The sequence below is a fragment of the Microcebus murinus genome, chromosome X (assembly GCF_040939455.1).
Source record: "Microcebus murinus isolate Inina chromosome X, M.murinus_Inina_mat1.0, whole genome shotgun sequence".
In the NCBI taxonomy this organism is placed as follows: Eukaryota; Metazoa; Chordata; class Mammalia; order Primates; family Cheirogaleidae; genus Microcebus; species Microcebus murinus.
The window spans coordinates 105,074,721-105,097,389 of record NC_134136.1 but is presented as its reverse complement, the minus strand read 5'-3'; the positions used below and the strand labels follow the sequence as shown (position 1 = coordinate 105,097,389).

The 22,669-nt window shown below is 39.1% G+C and overlaps 1 protein-coding gene across 1 annotated transcript; it reads left to right on the top strand.

Moving 5' to 3' along the window:
• Positions 1-1,187: 1,187 nt before the first annotated feature.
• On the top strand, positions 1,188-19,451 carry TASL (TLR adaptor interacting with endolysosomal SLC15A4). The gene is made up of 2 exons (XM_012756931.2): positions 1,188-1,391; positions 17,830-19,451. Exon 2 carries the CDS (start codon positions 17,831-17,833, stop codon positions 18,725-18,727), a length of 897 nt encoding a protein of 298 aa, XP_012612385.1. The 5' UTR covers positions 1,188-1,391; position 17,830; the 3' UTR covers positions 18,728-19,451.
• The last annotated feature ends 3,218 nt before the right edge of the window (positions 19,452-22,669 follow it).

Sequence of the window (22,669 nt, the reverse complement as noted above, 5' to 3'; positions counted from 1 at the left end):
TTTGGTAGAGACGGGGTCTCGCTCAGGCTGGTTTCGAACTCCTGACCTTGAGCGATCCGCCCGCCTCGGCCTCCCAAAGTGCTAGGATTACAGGCGTGAGCCACCGCGCCCGGCCAGGATACTAGTTTTTAAAATGAAAAAGTAATAAATACCCATAGAACTTTCAAAAAGGTATAGAATGAAAAATAAGTCTCATTCTTTTCTTTTGCACTTAAATATTTAGTAAAACACTTTAAAGGAATGAACACACCATACTTCAAGGGGAAAATATTGCCATTCACAACCCCAGTGGAGTGTGAGCTTCTATTCTCCCTGGAAATGGCCATGACCTCCTTTAAATCACACGTGTCCTCTGGACCCTCCAGACTAGAGGGAAGAGTTCAACTACTAAGTCTCATTCTTGAGAGACAATTACTTATTTCTGATTTCTTGTGCATTATATAGAAAAAAATTCTACTACATAAGCAAGCATATATATATTTAGTCCTTAAACATACAAACTGGAACATAATTTCTTGCTAAACAATGTATCTTAGAGATCTTTTCTTATGGTTAGACATAAAACCACTTCATTTTAACAATTCACATAGTATTCTACAGTAGGGATACACTCATTTATTTAGCCAATATCCTATTTATGGATATTATTTTTTCAATTACTTACTTTCTCAAACAATGCTGCCACAGATATCTTTTCACATAAGTCTTTGTACACAAGTGCAAACGTATCACTTGGGTAAATTTATAGAAATGGAATTGTTGGGTCAAAGGGTATGAACATTTAAAATGTTGACAGATACTTGGAGAATAACCTATAAATATATTTACAATCTTACCAAAAGTGTAGGAAAGTGCTTATTTTTAAAAATTGTAAGTATGCTTGACAAATAATACTTCTTAAAAATTATAGATTAGTGATGAAACTGAGAATTTTCTAGTCACATCTGACTTGGCTCTCTTTTGGGGAGAGGGTTATCAGAGAATTTATTGTTCTAGAAAGAAAGTTGAATTCTATTAATAGGATTTTTACAAAATGTGTAGCATTAAACTATTCTAACATGAGACAGTTCCATAGATAGGTTTCATTTTTCAAAAAAGAGGAAGAAACACCATTCTGTGGCTTGATGTGGGTTTGTCAGTTATTGCCTCCTCACTTCCCGGGACTTCCCACTGCTTCTTTAGCACAAATCAGACTTGACCGAAAACAACTCTTTTTCCATGGGATCAGTTATAGAAAGAACAGCAAATCAACAGGCAGCTTAGTCTCCTGGTCTTATCGGTGAAAAGTTTTGTGAATATTTCTGGAAAGAGCACTGGCTGGCTTGTTCACCTCTCTATTTGGTCAATCTCTGAGTTTCTGCAGGACCAAAGGAACAGATTGGTTAGTGAAGGTAAGAAAGAGGAGGCAACAGGCCCCACAATGCTGCTAATATTTTCTGTCATTTCACCTCTCACACTTTCTTAGCACTTTAGTGGTAGAAGTCAAATCTGATCTTATGACACCTAAAATGATTTTGCAGCTTATGAAATCGGGGTGAGTGGGAGTGTAAGCAAGCATTCAACAATAAAAAGAAATTAAGGCAAATGTTTTCTTCTCTTGCTTTCTCATGTTACATTTTGAACATTTTTAAAATAATTTTTTTTTTACCTAAAATTTTTGACTGGTCTGATTTGTTGTATAATTTATTCAGTCAACTTTCACTAATTAGTACACTGGTTTAGTTTCGGCATCGTTTAAAGAAGCCCTCAAAACCTAAGCAAGATTTTGTAGGGACAACACAGCTCTTGAATTCAGTTACAGTGATATAGTTTTAGAGACGAACACAATCACATTCCAATTGGATTTGACTGTCAGTTATTCAGAGAGCTTGTGATAGTGTTTTTCTATGTGACAGGATGTATTCAAAGTGAATGTGATCTATAGTGAGGATGCTTTTTTAATTGTCATCAGGGTGAATTGGGAAAAGCTTGCCTTTGGGTGTTAAAGACAGCACATACATGAGTAGACTTTTGTTTGAATTATCTTTGGACCTGCTCACATATTCTTTCTCTTGTGCATATCTATATCTGTATTTGACTATAGACCTGGTTTGGTCAGAATATTCATATTGATATTTTAATAAAATTGATTGCATAGGTCAGTGTGAGAAGATTGTTTCTGAGCTTGAGAATCTTCTCGAGGAGTGAAGGGTATTTGACGTCTGTGTTACACATCCATATCATAACAGTCATTTTGGAGATATACAAAGGTAGTACACTAATTCTTTTATCTCAGAGCAAAGTGATGTTTGAAATACAGCAAGTCACTGAAACATTTCCAATCACATACATAATGATTATTTTAGGCATACAAGATATTGTCCCTCTAGGCTCTTAACAAACATTATACAATGTAAATGTGCCTTCTTTAAGCACAGTTATTTCCCTCCCAATTTTTATTTTGAAAGGTTTTAATCCTTTATAAAAATTGAAAGACTAGTACAATGAACACCTATATTTCCATAATGTGTATTAATCAGTTGTATCAGCTATCATATTTACTTTCTCTTTCTCTGTCTTACTCCATCTCTGCTTCTTTTTCTGTGCATACACACACACACACACAGATTTTTTTTCCTGAATGGTTTGAAAGTATATTGTTGACTTTAGGACACATTTCATCCTTAAATTCTTGAGCATGTATCTTCTTAGAATAAGGGCAATCTTTTACATAATTAAAACACAATTATAACCCCAAAGAAAAAAAAATTTTTTTGAGAGAGACTCTTGCTCTGTCGCCCTGGGTAGAGTGCAGTGGTGTCAGCCTAGCTCACAGCAACCTCAAACTCCTGGGCTCAAGCAATCCTACTGCTTCAGCTCCCAAGTAGCTGGGACTACAGGTGCATGCCACAATGCCCAGCTAATATTTGTATTTTTAATAAAGACGGGAGTCTCACTCTTGCTCAGGCTGGTCTCCAACTCCTGGGCTCAAGCAATCCTCCCACCTCGGCCTCCCAGAGAGCTATGATTACAGGTGTGAGCCTCTGTGCCTGGCCACATCATAGAAATTTAACATCGATACAATACAATTATCTAATATATGACACACATTCAAATTTCTACAATTATCCACATGTTTATAGGGCTTTTACACTTCTTAAATCCAGTATTCAATCAAGAATCTTGCATTGCATTTGGTCGTCATGCCTACAATTAAGTAAATGTTAATAGTAGTAGGCATAATTAACATATTTAACAATGAATAACAATTATAACACCAAGGTAATTTAACATAAATACAATACTATTGTGATAAGTTTTTATAGATTTTAGTTCTCTCATTTTATGTCAAAATACATTGAAAGTAATTTAAAAAAGTGATCCATATAGTTTAATTCTTCAATGTGTGAGATGTCAAGAAAGAATATGAAGAAAAATCCAAACTATGACAAAAATATATTTATCAGTATTTCTGCACCAATTTTACCATCTGAAATAAAGGAATTCACACATCAGTTAAAGCCCTTGGAAGTAGCCATTACCTTTGGCCATAAGAATCTAAGCAGAACCATTATGGAAAACAGAGGACTTTTGATTTATGATTGTATTATTTTAGCTATCAAGTTAGACTTTCAGAAATTAATTTAAGTAAGAATCACTTTATCTTTGATAGATGAGTAGATAACCCCAAAATATACATTTTGTAACAGAAGTTAAAATATGGATGAGTGATACTTTAGAGCATCTGTCAATAATTCAGCAAGACCTGAAATAATAGGGATATAATCTAAGGTATGCGATTAAGTGATCATTTCCAGCTCTAAAGAACAAGTACTTTTAAAGATAAAAGAAAGAAAACTACAGATGCTATTTTGTACAGGGAGGTCCTTCCTAAAGAAACTTCTTGTTTTACATAAAGTTCTTGTATCATTCACTGAAAAAAAAAATAAATCATGTCATATAGATTTGGTTATATTATCATAATTACATTACAAAAAATCAATATTCAAATGTTTCAATGATGATAACTTTTCAGTAATTTACCTGAAAGTCCCCCAAATCAATAAGATCTTAAAAATTTAGATTAGAATTACGGAATCTAGAATTTATATTGTTGGAGAAATAAAGAGGGGAAGAGATGAAACAGATTTTGAGGTGTGGTGGTATTAAAAAATAACCAGTGGCCTACATATAATCTTAACAAGACAATTTGCTTCACACTCTAATTTGAGGCAAACATGAATTTGCTCATTTGATTGGAAAAATAAAACAAATAATGTGCTGAAGAATGTCAGTGGAAACAGTTAATTTCAGACATTGCCGGTGAGAGAATAGATTGGGCCAAGCTACTTGAAAGGAAATTTGGCAATAGCTCTGATCTAGTAATTCTGCTACTCCAAATCTGGGCAGTGGAAACATTCACGGAGGCTTATGCAATGATTGCACATAGTGGAAAAAAATAAGACAAACCTCATTGTCCACTATGAGAAATGATTTACTAGAATAAGATGTGCCTGTATATGCACTATATTGAAACTCTTAAAAGGCATAAGCAGACATACTGGCAGGTGGGAACCAAACTGCACCCATCTAGCCAAGTCCAAGATCTTCTATAAAACAGCAGATAACAAACATTTCTCTGTCTTTAATTCTAAGAGGTCACAGCCCATGATACTGGGAGGCAGTCCCATCCCACTGCCTCCATTGGTGTGCAGCCACTGGAGGTCTTTGTATCCATCTCAATCCATGCTTTTCAGGTGTCTTAGTTTGCATGGACCCAAAATATTCTTCAAGAGGCAGGATCTGTTCTCCCGCCTTATCATCCCAAATTTCCCCCCTCCCCACCAATCCCCAATCTTCTCACTCTCCTTTTGTGATTGCCAGTTACTCCTTTCCAAAGACTATTCTAATGATTTATTTTTTTCGGGTTTACTAAAGTTCCATACAATCCTGATGAATCATTTGGGGTAGGGGAGAGAAGAATCTAGAATCCATTTCTAATTTCGGGATAGGGATTCTGAATGGATGGCCATAGGCTTCGAAATGTTAATATATGAGATGAGACTGGAAGGTTATATGGGTGGTGGGCCAGAGGATGGGTAGGGAACCAGGGGGCTCTCAGGATAGAAGAAAAAAAATGCTGAAATCCCTGAGATGGGCATGAGGTTTGGGGGAACAACAGGCAGAGATGAGGTTGGGAAGGCAGACAAGGACCACACATCATGAGCGCCTAATGTGTATGGACTTTATCCTGGAGGTGATGGGGAGCAGTTGGTATTTAAACAGGGTGTCTGTAATATTAAATTACCCTGTGAAAGGTGGTTGTAAAATTAAGGGTGAAATGATGCCAGGCTATAGCAGTGGAATGGTTAGGGAAAATGTTCATATGGTTAGATTAAAAAACTGGAGGATAAATTAATTATATACTTCCAAAACATATAAGTGTTGATACACAATTGGGACATGTGTGTAGTACTCTGGGCTACCCTTCTGGGGTGGGCACTGGATGTCCCCATGGAACCTTTCTTTCTGTACGTCACTGTGCCTTCCTTCTTTTATTTGGCAAGTACTGTTATTACATGGCATCAGGGCTGATGCCCCTTTCCTGGAAGGACGAATGGCTTGTTGTCATGACAAAAATTGATATTGATATTAAGTGCTCTCAGCTGTGCAGGAGTGTGACGTGTTCTAAGAACAGAACACAGGCGGGGTGCGGTGGCTCATGCCTGTAACCCTAGCACTCTGGGAGGCTGAGGTGGGTGGATCACTCACAGTCAGGAGTTCAAAACCAGCCTGAGCAAGAGTGAGACCCCCATCTCTACTAAAAATAGAAACAAATTAATTGGCCAACTAAAAACATATAGAAAAAGTTAGCCGGTCATGGTGGCGCATGCCTGTAGTCCCAGCTACTCGGGAGGCTGATCTCTTGAGCCTAGGAGTTTGAGGTTGCTGTGAGCTAGGCTGACACCATGACGCTCTAGCCTGGGCAACAGAGTAAGACTCTGTCTCAAAAAAAACAAAAACAAAAAAACAGAACACACACTTTGGAGTTTGTAAACTTGGCCTTGAATCTCACCTCTAGTACTTAGTAGCTCTGTGACTTTGTCTGAAACTCAGTTTTCTTATTTGGAAAACGAGATTATGATAATACCTAATGTGCAGTGCTTTTGGAAGATTAGGAGTAATGTACGGAAAGCATCCAACACACAGTTGTTGTTATTATGATGCCCTATCCAATTTATTGCATCTGCTTTTTGACACACGTCAAGGGTAGGCAAACCATGGCCCAGGACCAAATTGGTCCCCTGCCTGTTTTTGTAAAGTTTTGTTGGAACATGGCCACAGCCATTTGTTTACATATTGTCTATGGCTGCTTATTTATTTATTTATTTATTTTGCCATGATGGTGGGATTGCAACAGATTCTGTATGATTTGCAAAGCCTAAAATATTTACTATCTGGCTCTTTATAGAAAAAGTTTGCCGATCCCTAACTTAGGTTCTTCCAGATGTTCCCTGTTATTAAGTTATTCCTGCTTTATTGTTTCTCTTTGACTCCATGCTTGTGTTGTTTAGGTGTAAATTAAAAGTGTGTCCTTTGTCCATGAGACAAAATTAAAATTAGATAGGAGGAATAAGTTCAAGAGATCAATTATACAGCATGGTGACTGTAGTTGATGATGATGATAATATGTTGTATTCTCGAAAAACACTGAAAGACTGGTTGTTAAGTGATCTCACCACAAAAATAACTATGTGAGGTGATGCCCATGTTAATTAGCTAGTTTTAGTCATTCCACAATTCATATATAATTAAAAACATCATGTTATACATGACAAATAATACTATTTTATCTGTCAATTAAAAAATAAATTTGAGGCTGGGCGCAGTGGCTCATGCCTGTAGTCCCAGCTACTCGAGAGGCTAAGACAGGAAGATCACTTGAGCCCAGGAGTTTGAGATTGCTGTGAGCTGGGTTGATGCCACAGCACTCTACTCAGGGCAACAGAGTGAGACTCTGTCTCAAAAATAAATAAATAATTTGAAAAAAGTGTTTATGTACAGATATAACAACTGTTTTATGAGAAACTATGTAAATGCTAGTCTAAAAAGAATTTATATTGCAGTTTTTCCTGAAAACCAAGTAAATGATTTAACAAGGCATTGCACTTTAGCACATATTTCTAAGTTGTGAATTTGCACATAAGGTTGATTTTGGTACTCCTCTGTCTGGTAATGATTAATGTAGCCTAAATTTGCCCAGAACATCTCATCTGCAAATGTCCTCAAGTGTCTTTTCCTTCACACTTAACCAGTCATGACACTTAACCAGTCATGTGTGTGTATAAAATCTCTTTGCATATCTTCTCTAAGATGAAAAACAAAAATCAAGATGATAAAATATCTTTGAAAAATTAAAGTAATCCATTGGGTTAAGTTTTAATGTCTCAGATGAAATTAAGTAGAATAAACATGTTAACATCTGAAGTATACCTTTTGTAACAGCCTTGAAGAGATCCAGTGGTCTTATTAGGATTTCATATATAATAGAAAATTATTAAGAAACAATACCAACAATTAATCAAAATAAATCCAATTAAATTTTCTTTATTATTATGTTTTAAAATTTTAGGATATCGTGGTGTACAATACTGTTATTATTCTAGTGGTGCATTAAAAGGTACAGTAATAGGCCCTTTAAAGTGCATTAAAGTGCAAGATGATTTTCAGCATGGTGAGATTGAAGTTAAGTACCCAAGTTAGGAGATTAAATGCATTATGAAGATTAAATACATTAGTATATGTATAATTTTTGTTCATAAGTTTTATGCATTATTACTCTGCATAGCTTTAGAAAAATCTTTTCAAAAGCCTCCTTAGCATGCTCTCTGCTGCCCTCTGCTGCTAATTTTCAGAAACTAATTTTGATTCTGAGTAATGCTAACTTAACTTATCTCACGCAATGTTAAAGTTTGACAGTACTCTAGAGATAATTTAGTGCCACATTCTCAATTTATAGATGAGAAGTTGAATCTCTGAGAGGTTAAGCAACATGAACTTTGGCTCTGTTTTCTGACTGCTGGTGTTAGAATGCTTGGTGACTTTGGCACATTACTCAATTTTGTCATCTATAAAATGAGACTAACAGCACCTACATCTTAGACTTCTTTGTGAAGATTAATTGAATTAGTATGTAAAAAGTGTTTAGAATGGTATCTAGTTTGTAACTAGTACTATGGTAGCTATTTTATAGACTTGGCAATAACTAGACTAAAACCACAGCTAGTAACAAGATCAGAACTAGAATTCTGGATTCTTAACTACTAGGTCTCTCTCTCTCTCTCTCTCTCTCTCTCTCTCTCCTAACTCTCTCTCTCTCATTTATATATATGTATCTATATACATATACATATATATATATCTCCTTAGTGAGTCTTAACACATAACTAAATTTTTTTTTGGTTTTTTATGAGACAGAGTCTCGCTTTGTTGCCCAGGCTAGAGTGAGTGCCATGGCGTCAGCCTAGCTCACAGCAACCTCAAACTCCTGGGCTCAAGCAATCCTGCTGCCTCAGCCTCCTGAGTAGCTGGGACTACAGGCATGCACCACCATGCCCGGCTCATTTTTTCTATATATATTAGTTGGCCAACTAATTTCTTTCTATTTATAGTAGAGACGGGGGTCTCGCTCTTGCTCAGGCTGGTTTTGAACTCCTGACCTTGAGCAATCCACCCACCTCGGCCTCCCAGAGTGCTAGGATTATAGTCATGAGCCACCACACCCGGCCACATAACTAAATTTTATCTTCAAATATAGATTTTTAAGAATGTGACCTGTTCAGTACATTCGAAGCTCTTGTAGTCTTTACAAAGCTATGTGATGCTGCAGTCCTTTGTTGCAGCTCTGTCCTCCTTGTACTGTTCCAGGCGGGCTCCCCACAGCAGTTATCACAAACACTTGCAAGCTCCTCAAGCCCACAATATATTAATAAATTCCTACTACCTACACGTGGAAGATGATTTCACTGTTGATTTTAATTAACTTCTCTAATGAGCTCCCTGCCTGAATCTCCAATGGGCAATTAGACACTTGCACCCAGTCTATCTCATGTAAGGCTCAAGAGGTGCTAAGTGAAACCTGTTCATTGCTTCCTTCCCAGCTCCTCCTCCTCTTCCTTACTGCCCCATTTTGGTCTGGAGCCATTTCTCCACGTACACAGACTCAGAGTTATTTTTGACATCTCAGTCTCCTTCATTTCCATGTCTGGAAGTCTTGGTCGCTCAGACTCATCCTTTCTCTTCCTTTTCTGCTACCTCTCTCCTGGTTCCTGTCCCAGTTGTCTCCGACTGGGATAAATCCAGCAGCCTCCTAATTTGAGTCCATAACTCCAATCCTAGCCTGCTGAAATTCATCTTGCACTTTACTGCTAGATTACATCATACTATGAATCAGTTTCATTACTTGCCAGAGCTTTGTACTGCCTGCAGGGTAAATCGAATGTTCTCAGCCTTACATGTCCCAACTTACCTCCCTGACCTGACCTTACCTCCCACTCTTTCCTCACAGGAATCTTTTCCTTTTGCCAGGGATGTATCTAGTGCTTAACACTATGGTGTATTTTCTGCTTTTTCATCATTGGACCCACCACTTTACTGCTCTGCCTTGAGCTCCACACATCAGAATGGTAGGATTCTGGCTGGGCGCGGTGGCTCATGCCTGTAATCCTAGCACTCTGGGAGGCCGAGGCGGGCGGATTGCTGGAGGTCAGGAGTTCGAAACCAGCCTGAGCAAGAGCGAGATCCCCATCTCTACTATAAATAGAAAGAAATTAATTGGCCAACTAAAATATATATAGAAAAAATTAGCCGGGCATGGTGGTGCATGCTTGTAGTCCCAGCTACTTGGAAGGCTGAGGCAGCAGGATTGCTTGAGCCCAGGAGTTTGAGGTTGCTGTGAGCTAGGCTGATGCCACGGCACTCAGTCTAGCCTGGGCAACAAAGCGAAACTCTGTGTCAAAAAAAAAAAAAAAAAAGAATGGTAGAATTGTCATTACACTAGAATTAAGATACCAACAAACCTCTCAGTAGATGACAAATAGGGAAAAGGATCATTACTGTACTCAAAACAAAATCCTAGACCCTCTTCCTTCATTGTTGTGGAGATTATCTGGTATATTTATAAACCTCATCTTCTTTCATCTGTATAATGAAAGAAGACTCTATTAGGGCTGACTGTTTAATGTGAAGAGAAACAGGTTAAACACTGGGAGATTTGGGGTATGTCTGAATGGGGACAAGGGGTCATAAAGGGGGATTCTGCAAATTGGGACATTTCAGATAAGGTTCTGACGTGAGTATGACTGAGAGACAATGCTTGCACCCCATTTAGACTGGTGCCTGTCACCCGATGAGAATGATGACACAGATCTCCACACTTTTGTTGCCCTTCTCTGTCTGCAATGCTTTCCCTCTTCTCACTGCCTGTTCAAATCCTTCCTGTTCTGTAGGGCCAAATAAAGAGATAACTTGGACACTGTCATCTCTGTCTCTCTCTTCTTCCTTCACCCTTAGAATATGCAAGATCTCTGCATTCCCTATTATCTTAGTGAAGGAAAAAAAAAAAAGAATATGCAAGATCTTTAACCACAAACAGGTGTACAGGAAACACCACCTTCTTTCCCCTACCCCACTTAGTTACTTTAAAATATTTATTTTTAGTTTTTATTTTAATTAAAAATTTAATCACAGCTATACTTGCACATAATTTAGGTCAAAATAATTCTGAGAAGTTTGTGATGAGAAACAGGTGTCCCAGCACCCCTTCTCTAGAAGCAACTATTTTATCTCCTTTAATTACTTAATATATATCACCTTTCTTTAAATCGCATGCTTGTATTGCAATTTTTGATGTTTTCAGTTTGGGGACACATTTATTAATGTGTCACCATGAAGAGGAGGATTTAGGTCTCTTTCTTTCCCTGGCTTTGCCAAGTATATACAACTTTGTCTCCTTTTTCTAACTGTGTGGCATGGCCACCTAGTCTGGACACACAGGCAAATGTCTAGGACAATTTTTATTGGTCTTACAGTACTATACATGACAAAATAGTATTTTACACATACATGATATTTTACATGATAAGTAGCAGTTTATTTTTGTTTACTGACTTTATGGTTACCTGTGGTTATATTGTATTGATAATTTGGTTAGATCCATTTTCAGTGCTTTATATATTATCATGACTATGCCAACGCTATTTAAGCCCAACCATGTAGTAAACCATGGGCTTTTTGTTTGTTTGCTGCACAACTTTTTTAAAAATCATGAATTGGAGTTGATAATTGTCTAGATCTGTGGTATGATTATTTAAATTAAATTAAACATTCAATCACACTAGTCATATTTTAAGTGGCTATTGGCTACCATATTAGCACAGATATTGAACATTTTCATCAACCCAGAAAGTTCTATTGGATAGCACTTTTGTCATCTCAGAGATGACCTAGGAAACCACACTATTAAAACAAAAATATCTTAAAATTTTTTCTTTGAACTATTCACACAGGCATTCTAGACTTCTCCAAATAGAAACAGAAAAAAAGGAAGTTCTATATCATGTCTGTTTCAAAATAGTGAAACCAAAAAGAGTCTCAAGTAAGTGTTCTAGTCCCATTTCTTTACGAAAGATCTAACAGTTTATGCTCTGGGTTTATCATCTTTTGGTACCTTCTTTCCGACACCTCTTGAAGGAGATACAGAAATGAGTTATTTACTCAGATGTTACTCTAGAATTACTGCTATGACAGTGATCAGTGAACTTTAAATTGCAATTATAATTAGCAGTCTTTAATACTTAAAAATTTTATATTATCACCTTCAATATCTTTTAAAGTCTGTGCTGTCCAATAGAGTAATCATGTGACAATTTAAATTAATTTAGATTAAATTAAATTAAAATTTTAATTGCATTGAGCCATATTTCAAGTGGCTATTGCCTACCATTTTGGGCAGCATAGATATAGATCATTCCATCATCCCAGAAAGTTCTATTGGACAGTGCTGGTCTAGATTTTTAATTTGCTTAGCTTTTTCTAACTTACCCCCAAAGTTGATAGTCAATTATATGAATTTTATTTCATGATGGTCAGACTTATTAAGCTCTCTTCAATTTTATCATTAGCTTCAGAAGCCTTGTGATCTGTTCAAATCACCCTGCTTGCCTTTTGAGCTTGTTACACAGCTTTCATCCTGGAATGTCCTTTTACTATCATCCATGGGTAGGACTCCCTCTGACACTTCCTGGGCCTGAAGAGCCTCAGTATTCATCTTCTCTTCCTAGTCCTGGATACCCTTTACATTTAGCCCATACACCCACGATCTGGGCACAGTCCCAGTAAAAAAAACTACCTTTTCATCACCTTTGGGGCCTAGGAGTGTGTGCATGTTCAGTCTCTAAGTCTGCCCTAGTCATGATGGATTTGGAGAAAACCCTGGGCAGACTCTGCAATTGGGTCTGGGCAATTTGAGCAGAGAATTCCGAGGTCCTGAGTACCAGGAATGTGGTTTAGAAGGCAGCAGTATAGAGGCTGGGTGGGTTCTATCTTGTTGGCCTCTAGAACTCCTCATCCTGTTTAGAGAGGTGCAACTGAAGGGGGTGGGGGCCAGAGTAGGGATTCAGACTAACCCGGTCTATGGTCTCCTTTATGTCTCTCCTCTGCTGGATTTCCTGTTTCCTGTATCCCTTGCCTGTGCTTTATTATTAGACAGGCACATTAACCAGCTAAGCCGCGGTGCCGGCTGTCTGTGCTTTATTGATTTACTTACTATTTTCAGAGGAGCGCCCATCCATTGACTTCCTGAGAAACGTGCTTAGGAAATGGGTTTTTGAGATTTGTGACCAAAAAAATATCTGTAGCATACCCTCATACTTAATGGATAATTTGGTCATAAAATTCTAGGTTGAAAATAACTTTCATTTAAATTTTTAGACATTGTTTTTATTGTCTTATTGCTTCTCATGTTTTTTTATTTATTTATTTTTTTTGATACAGAGTCTCACTCTGTTGCCCTGGCTAGAGTGCCGTGGTGTCAGCCTAGCTCACAGCAACCTCAAACTCCTGGGCTCAAGCAATCCTCCTGCCTCAGCCTCTCAAGTAGCTGGGACTTACAGGCATGTGCCATCATGCCTGGCTATATATATATATATATATATATATATGTAGTACTTTTTTGTTGTACAGCTAATTTCTATTTTTTTTAGTAGAGATAGGGTCTCGCTGTTGCTCAGGCTGGTCTTGAACTCCTGAGCTCAAACAATCCCCCTGCCTTGGCCTTCCAGAGTGCTAGGATTGCAGGCTTGAGCCACCGCGCCCAGCCTGCTTCTCATGTTGCTGTTGAGAGTCTGAGGCTTCTGGTTCTTAGTCTTTTTTGTGACTTCTTTTTTCCTTCTGGAAACTTACAGGATCCTCTCTTTGTCCCAAGTGTTCTACCATTTCACAATAATGAGAGGAGGTATAGGTCTGTTTTTGCCCATTATTTTGGGAACTCATGTCCTTTTATTATGGGAAATACTCTTGAATTACATCTTTGAATTTCTCCCCTATTTTCTCTGTTATCTCCTTCTGAACCTTCTATTACTCAGATAATGGATATCCTGGACTGGTTTTCTAATTTTGCTTTTTTTTTTTTTTTTTTACTACTATTTCCCATCTTATATTTTTGTTCTGCTTTCAGAATGAGAATTTGCCTCAATTTTACTTTCCAATCCTTCTATTGAGTTTTAAAATTAACATTTTTAATTTCCAAGAGCTTCAGGATACTTCTTTTTATAGCATCTCATTCATAATTCAAGATTGTGATATTATCCCTTAATATCCCTTTGGGAATGGAATATTAATGGTAGAACTCCCCCCACAAGTTTGTTTCCTCCAAGTGGCCATTTTGGTCTCTCTCATATCAGACCTTTCCTCAGATGCTTCAAAATTCTATTGATATTTAAGGAGAGGGATCCAAAAAGCTCAATGGGGTTTATTGATTGTGAGCTTGAATGAAGGGTGATCTGGTTGCCCAGTTGAGTTGGGAAACCTCTGATGTCAGCTGCTCTGCTTTTCAGGCTAGTCAGATTCCCTAGAACAGTCTTTCCAATATCCTGCCTGGAAGGTGAATGCGCCTCTTGCCAGCATTCTGGGAGCTGAGTAAGGGGAGAGGTCATGGATCTTAGCACCTATATGCTCATGTTTGTTTAATTTATTATAGGTTTAGTAGTTCTGCCCTCAACTGGTATCCCCTAGTCCAGAGATCCTGTAGTTTATGCTTCAGAGACTTGATCTTAAATTTTCCTTGAGGTCGAGCACGGCATGAGGGAGAGGATCTGGGTTTCTGACTGCCTTTTAAGTAGGTTTTCAATCTTTCTTTTTTTTCATTATTTTTTTTTATTTCGGCATATTATGGGGGTACAGATTTTAAGGTTTCAATAAATGCCCATTTCCCCCCCTCCCCCCACAAGTCTGAGTCTCCATCATGACCATCCCCCAGATGGTGCACATCTCACTCATTATATATGTATATACCCGCCTCCCTCCCCCCTCCCACCTGCCCAATACCCTATTACTGTAGTACCTATGTGTCCACTTAGGTGGGTTTTCAATCTTTCTTATTTTAGTACCCTCTTTACCTTTACTCCCAAAGGCTAGGTGGTGCTACCAATTTCTCAACATTTGGAGGAATTTAAATCTGATTGGCTCTTGGCTTTTCCCATGACTCTTGTAAAATTCCGTTTCCGCAGGTCTCCTAAGTCATTAATCCTCAATCTCTTGCTTTCCAGCTTCTAAAATGTTATTGCCCTTGTCTGTTCTCCTGTTCTCCCTTTTCTTGTGGGTTATATCTTTTAAAAAAATCATTTACTGTTGTTTTAGTGAAGTTCAGGGAGGGAGAAAAAATACATGTATATGCTTATTCTGCTATCTTTACTGGAAATCTTTGTTTTTTTCTAAGCCAATTTGATCTCTCTTTTGAGCTCACATTCTCCTGAGTAGTGGGAGAGTACTCACTGTGTCAATTGGGATGTCCTCAGTCACTTTAAGCCTCCCTCCTCCTTAGGTTTGCCTCTAAGTTCTGGGCTGCTTATATAGGACCATAGGGTCAGCTGGGGATCAGAGTGGATGGGGGGGTGGGGGATAGCTTTGATTGTCATCATGTAGTCACACTAGTATCCATGGCAACCACTCAGCATTCATGTGGCCCCTGGTGAGTAGTCTGTGGAGATCATGTCTACAATCTTTCCATCCCAACTCTAGATGTCCAGGTTTGCAGGCTCTCAGCAGCATGCTGGTGTGTGAGCAGACTTGATGAGGCAGGCTCAGGCCTGTCCATCCATGTGGCTGTCTGTCCTCCTGCCTCTGCACGATGGGGACATGAGAGAATTTTGTGACCTTGCCTACTCTTGGCTCCCAAATCTTTCTGAAACAATACTGTTTCCCTGCACAGGGGACTCAGCACGCTTGAGTCAATTGTTGATGCATCAATTTTATGTCTTAAGTCTCTCCCAGTTCTAAATTCTGAGGTATAAAAGCTCAGGTTATGGAATCTCAAAAGTCATTTCTCCGAAACTGTCATTTCTGCCTATCGTTTTAGAAACTATCATTTCTAAAACCTATTTAGAAACTCAAAAGTCCATAGTTCATTTCCCCCTAATTTTCCATGATGATATTCTGAAGCTTTAAAGGTGGAATGCCATAGGTACAGCCTGGGTAGGGCTAGGTTAAGGGGAGTCAGGAAGTAACTGCATCACTATTAGGCCTTTATGATTAACTCATTTTGCTCTGTTCATTATGACCTTCTCATGTATGCAAGATTTGCCTTTTTTGGCCGGGCACGGTGGCTCACGCCTGTAATCCTAGCTCTCTGGGAGGCCGAGGCGGGCAGATTGCTCAAGGTCAGGAGTTCGAAACCAGCCTGAGCAAGAGCAAGACCCCGTCTCTAAAAAAAAAAAAAAAAAAAAAAAAAAAAGATTTGCCTTTTCACCTGGATGTTAGGTTTGTTGAAGGCAGAACTGCACTTAGAAAGCCTTTTTTAAGCACAGATTTGCTGAAGACCTTTAGCTTTGTAGCCTAGAATATAATAAATATTTAAATAATATTTAAATAATAGATACATTTGCTAAATAAATCTGGAATAGTTTCAAAAAAGAAAAATAAACATTTACAATATTACCCTTATACAATTAAAAAAAAGGAGAAACAAATTTACCTGAGAAATAATAACTACATGAATGTAAAAAAGATGCTAAAATTTAAATTTAAGAAAGGACCTTTATGTATGGTTAAAAAATAATCCTTCTTTTCTGATTTGACTTTTCAATTTCAGGCTCAAGGTGACAGGTCCTGGGTTTTAGAAGCCCGGCCCTCAAGGCCCAAGACCAAGTTTCCTCTCCTGTTGTCCCAGTGCCAGGAATGCCAGTGCATTCCTTTTTCAGAAAATGCAGCTGCTGGTTTCTAGCCTATTCTAGCCATTCCAGACTCCAGTGAGAACTGCTGAGGGTGGAGAGGGGGAGGCAGGGGTAGGGAAAGCCCATAATCAGGAAAGCTCCTAGTAACTAGGGTAGAGATAAACACATTAGTTGGGCACAGAAACATTTCCAGGACATATTGTGAGAAATGGGAAGGTTAAAGAAAAAAATCCATTCTGGGCCTCAAAGGTCGGAGAGGCTTTGTAGTTCTTCATGATGTATTGAATGTTATTATGAATTAATTTCACACCATGCCATTGTTGTCAATTATTTAATTCAAATGAACAAATTAACGATTTTTTTTTTTTTTTGAGATAGAGTCTCGCTTTGTTGCCTGAGCAAGTGCCGTGGGGTCAGCCTACCTCACAGCAACCTCAAATTCCTGGGCTCAAGCGATCCTCCTGCCTCAGCCTCCCAAGGAGCTGGGACTATTGTGCAACCCTACCACAACCAGCTAATTTTTTCTATTTTTAGTAGAGATGGAGTCTCGCTCTTGCTCAGGCTGGTCCCAAACTCCTGGGCTCAAGCGATCTTTCCTCCTCGGCCGCCCAGAGTATTAGGATTACAGGCGTGAGCCACTGGCCCACGAATTAACAAATTTCTTTTGAGTCTCTCCAAAATGCAAATAACTGTGCTCGCTCCTAGAGATAAAATACAAAGATAAGTAAGATACAGCTCTCATTTTCAGTAGAACTTGCCACAAGTTTCCTCATTATTCTTCTCATAACTCACTAGTCATGTTGCTCTCTAATCTGCAACTTCTCAGTCACTATTCATCTCCTATAGGGCAGAATGCAAATGCCTGACTCCCAAGGCTCTTCATGATCCAATTCCAGCCTATTTTCACAGCCACTTCTGCTGGTGCTCAGCTTCTTGGTATGTGGTGAATAGCGCATGCCACCATGTTCTCTTCTAACTCTGTGCCTATGGCTGGAACTCCTGCTTACTCTTTGCCATTCAGCTGAAATGTTGCTTTCCCTATGACACATCCTGTGACTTCTTCCTCTTTGCTGCAGGCTAAGTTAGGGGCCCCTCCTCTGTACTTCCTTTGTGTCTATCACTGTTATGATCCTCAGTGACGTAATACTGGAATTGTTTGTATCCAGTTTATTTCCTCCCACAGTGGGAAACTTCCTGAAGGATGGGACTGTGTCATTTTCATCTCAGAATCTCCAGCACATGCCACAGTCCTGGTACACAGCAGGCACATAATCACTAATGGTTTGGTGAATGAATGAAATGAATTCGTTCATTTCCCTATACTTTGTTGCTATAGCAACTGCCAATTTTTAAAATTCCAGTCTGCTTTTTCTCCATTTTTACTCATCAACTTTCTTTCCAGAATGCTGTCAGAAGGATACCTCAGTGGACTTGCCTACTGGAATGACATCCACTGGAGTTGTACATCATATAATGAGCAGGTGGCTGGAAACAGGGAAGAGGAGACAAATTCTGTTGCTGCTCTTTCTTATTCCTCTGTGGATGAAACACAAGTCAGAAGTCTCTACGTGAGTTGCAAATCCTCTGACGAGTTTATTTCTTCAGTGCATTCAAGAGAGAGCCAACGCAGCACAAGTCAGAGAGTCACAGTGCTGCAGACAAACACCAATCCAGTGTTTGAAAGCCCAAACTTGGCTGCAGTTGAAATATGTAGAGACCCTAGCAGAGAGACCTACTTGGTTCCACCTTCCTGCAAAAGTATTTGCAAGAATTACAACGATCTACATATTGCTGGGGGCCAGGTGATGGCCATTAATTCAGTGACTACAGATTTTCCCCCTGAAAGCAGTTTTGAATATGGCCCTTTGCTAAAGTCATCTGAGATTCCTTTGCCTATGGAGGATTCCATTTCCACTCAGCCCAGCCACTTTCCCCAAAAACCTATCCAGCGGTATTCATCCTACTGGAGAATAACCAGCATCAAAGAGAAAAGCAGCCTGCAAATGCAGAAGCCTATTTCTAATGCAGTGTTGAATGAGTACCTAGAGCAGAAGGTCGTGGAGTTATATAAACAGTACTTTATGGACACCATGTATCATGACAGTTCTCCTACCCAGATTCTGGCGTCTGAACTCATCATGACCAGTGTGGACCAAATCAGTCTTCAAGTGTCCAGAGAGAAGAACCTGGAGACCTCAAAAGCCAAAGATATAGTCATTAGCCGCCTATTACAGTTGGCGTCAACTGAAATCAGCACTCCTAGTCTCCATATTTCTCAGTATAGCAATGTAAACCCATAGAGAGTGTGCTTCCATTCCTGTCTCTCATTTACTCAAACCCAAAGCAACACTTTGTTCATTGATTCTGAGAATGTGCAGGAGGGGGTGGTGAAGGGGTGTTAAGAGTTTAAGAAGTAAAGGTCGGCTGAAAGTCATGTGTGAATTAAAGGGAAATCTCATAGTAGTACACATGTTGAAGGAATGTGGGAAAAGGAGCCATAAGGAATGATTTCAAAGAGAGGTTTGTACAGCAGTGAAGCAAAAATAAAAATGATCAAAAAAGAAAAGGTTATGATTCATTCGAAAGAGTATAGAAACTGAAAAAGAAGATAAGCCAAGTAAGAAAGAAACACACTATGGCAAAACTAAAAAAACCAAAAGGTTTCAGGGTAAAGAGTTAAAAATATGCTTGTTACCCAAATAAATTTCTCCAAGTTGTTTCTTCTCAAGGGCAATGGACTGTAGAGGGCTGCTATATTTGGGTAGAAAGACAGGTTCAAAACATTTAAAAAATATTTGTTTATATTTCTTATCTATTCTGTATCAGTAGATCATTGAAAGATATATTCTTTGTAAATATTAAAACTGCAGCAAGTTGCAATTGTGTTTTTATTTTTGTATGATTGTCTAGCTACAGCTACAGCCACAAAACAGCCACTCAAATCTTCTACTTCTGTTTACCAGTGGAGATGTAGTTTTCTAAATGGAAAACACCACATAGTAAACATTAAACCATTTAGTTTTATTTTGCTGTGTATGATTTTCTTGGTAGTACTAAGCTTCAAAGGAAATGATGAATCTTATTTTTCCCATTTTTTTCTCTTCCTTTTCTCCATGCCCTCTTGACCTGGGTCCAGGAAGGGGTCTTTCATAACCTCAGAATTAGGTTACAAGCCCTAAGGTCCCATTACATCAAATTCTGTAAACTCATTCACTAGAATGGTGGCTTCACAAAGGCTTCACTGCTCTGCCCTTTTCCTCTAGCTCAGGGGTTGGCAAACTATGGCCCATTGGCCAAAAGTAGCCTGCTGCCTGTTTTTGAACTCCCGTGAGCTAGAAATGGTTTTTCCATTTTTAAATGGTTGCAAAAAAAAAAAAATTAGAACAGTATTTTGTGACATGAAAATTATATAAAATTCAAATTCAGCATCCATAAAATAAAGTTTTATTGGAACACAGCCATGACCATTTGTTATGTATGGCTGCTTTCCCAGTAGAATTGCAGACTTTAGTAGATGTGACAGAAAACATATGGCCCACCAAAGCCTAAAACCCTTATTATCTGGCCCTTCACAGGAGAATTTTTCCCACCCAGCTTCATAGGAGTGCCTTGTCCGTATAGTGGTTGCTTGACTTAATTCAGGTTCACTGGGGAAGTGGACTCTGAGACAAAGATTGGTGAGTAAGTTTCTTCATCTTCTTCTTTTTTTTTTTTTTTTTTTTGAGACAGAGCCTCACACTGTTGCCCGGGCTAGAGTACCATGGCGTCAGCTTAGCTCACAGCAACCTCAAACTCCTGGGCTCAAGCAATCCTCCTGCCTCAGCTTCCCAAGTAGCTGGGACTACAGGCACACACCACCATGCCCGGCTAATTTTTTCTATATATTTTTAGTTGTCGAGCTAATTTCTTTCTATTTTTAGTACAGCTGGGTTCTCGCTCTTGCTCAGGCTGGTCTCGAACTCCTGAGCTCAAAAGATCCTCCGGCCTTGGCCTCCCACAGTGCTAGGATTACAGGCATGAGCCACCATGCCCAGCTGAGTAAGTTTATTGAGCAGTGGTCTTGGGATTAACGTCTATGATGGAGTGAAGGAAGCAGAAGAGGTTCATAGAGAGGCCTCAGCCCATCTCACAGGGAGCTCCGGAGCTAGGTATTCCTTCAAAATGGTTACAAACTGAAACAAGAGGTGGACTTTTGTACTCCAGCATCTACTAGGAGGGGGTGTAATTTTAGCTGAGGCAGTTCCGTGGCGAACAATTCCCAAAGTGGGAATCAACTGTGAGTTCTCAGCAACTGTATTCCAAGCAACTGCTGGAGGGATGAGCTCATCACCCCGAAGGAGCCATATGGTTAGAGCAATCCTCTATGTTTCTCAGTATTTGTATTTGCAGAGTGAAGGAATATGCATTTTTTGAATATTTTTTTACAACATATACTATTGTGTAAGAAAACTTAATTTTGAAATCATTATTAAAAATGTTATTCATTGCTTTAAATATATCACAATAATAGCTGCAATGTATCATTTGTTTATTATGTGTCTAGCATATGTTAAGCATTTTGCATGAATTATCTTACGTAATCCTCGTAATAACCTTATTAGAGAGAAAATCAATTATAATTCCCTTTTTACAGATGAACCAGCTGGGCTCAGGGAAGTCAATTTGTCCAAGGGCACATAGTAGATGGTAGAACTGGGTTTGAACTGCAAATGAGATAATGGATCTCTTGATATAACCTGTGGTAACTTGTGTCCACTGTTGACCAATAGTCTATGACTTGAAGGTCATCCACCAATTCCCACCTTGCCCTCCATCATTTCTTAGCGTTGCATGAGATTCCAGGTCTGTGACACAACCCTGGGAAGGACTGGAGAAACTGAGTATTATTGAAGTAAAATTTTCTGCCACTGTGGGAGAATGGAGATTAGAATTCAGAAATTTAGTTGTAAAGAAAAAAAAAAGAAAAGGAAAGAAAAGAAAAGAAAGAAAAAAAGAAAGAGAAAATAAAAGAAAGAAAGGAAGGAAGGAGAAGGAAGGAAGGAAGGAAGGAAGGAAGGAAGGAAGGAAGGAAGGAAGGAAGGAAGGCAGGAAGGCAGGAAGGAAGGAAGGGAGTGTTATTAATTATACTCTTGAGTTTGTGGAGAAGTTGAAGTTATAGGAATCAGGCTCCTACTCCTCTGCCCTATTTGTGGAATAACCCAAAGACAGAAACCTCCAACTTCTGAAGTAACATTGTGAAGTAACCTCTCAAGTAGCATTATGAGGACCAGTAAGAAGCTAGGTTTAGACCTAGTCTCATGAACAGGAGCTAAGGGGAGGAGGCAATAGAAATAGAAACATTTCTCCCCTCCCCCACACTTTCCCTTCCTCTTTTCATTCCTCTCTTCTCCTCTCCTCTCCTCTCCTCTCCTCTCCTCTCCTCTCCTCTCCTCTCCTCTCCTCTCCTCTCCTCTCCTCTCCTTTTCTCTCCTCTCTTCTTTTCATTCCTCTCCTCTCCTCTCATCTTCTCTCTCTCCCCCTTTCATCATTCTCTTCTGTTGTTTCTTCCCTTTAGTCTCTTTCTCTCTCTCTCCCTCTCTCACCATCCTTTTTCTTCCTTCTCCCTCCCTCCTCCACTTCCCCTCCTTTCCTTCCCTCCTTCCTTTCCTTTTATTTTTCCTCTCTACTTTTCTCCCCCCCCTCTATTTCTGTCCCTATTTACATGGTGAAATGATAATTTCGGAAATTTCAAAAATATTTCTCCATTTTATCTGATGAAATGTTCATAAGCAGTTAATTCATATATATTGCATAAAAGAAATTCAGATAGTGAAGACAGCTCACTTAAGCATCCCCTTGCCTTCCAGTTTCCCTGCTATCAAGGCTCATGATACTCTACACCAGGGGTCCTCAAACTACGGCCTGTGGGTCACATGCGGCCCACCAAGGACATTTATCCTGCCTGCTGGGTGTTTTTGCCACCGCTGCCTGTCCTGCTTAGCAGCCGACTCATCCTAGGCCCACAGTGCGCATGTGTGGAATGTGCGGCCGCACTCTCCAACGGCCCTCCAACGGTCTGAGGGACAGTGAACTGGCCCCCTGTTTAAAAAGTTTGAGGACCCCTGCCTATGCTTATACAAATAGATAGACTCATATTTTTAAACAAGTGGTATTGCACTATTCTGTCCTTGCTTTTGTTACTTAACTATACACATTTCCATAGGAAGGGGTGCTTTAGAAGGTTTGAATAACACACACTCTGT

What these genes read in the sequence shown, in the direction of transcription:
- TASL (XM_012756931.2), top strand. Translation starts at nt 17,831, where the DNA reads ATGCTGTCAGAAGGATACCTCAGTGGACTTGCCTACTGGAATGACATC.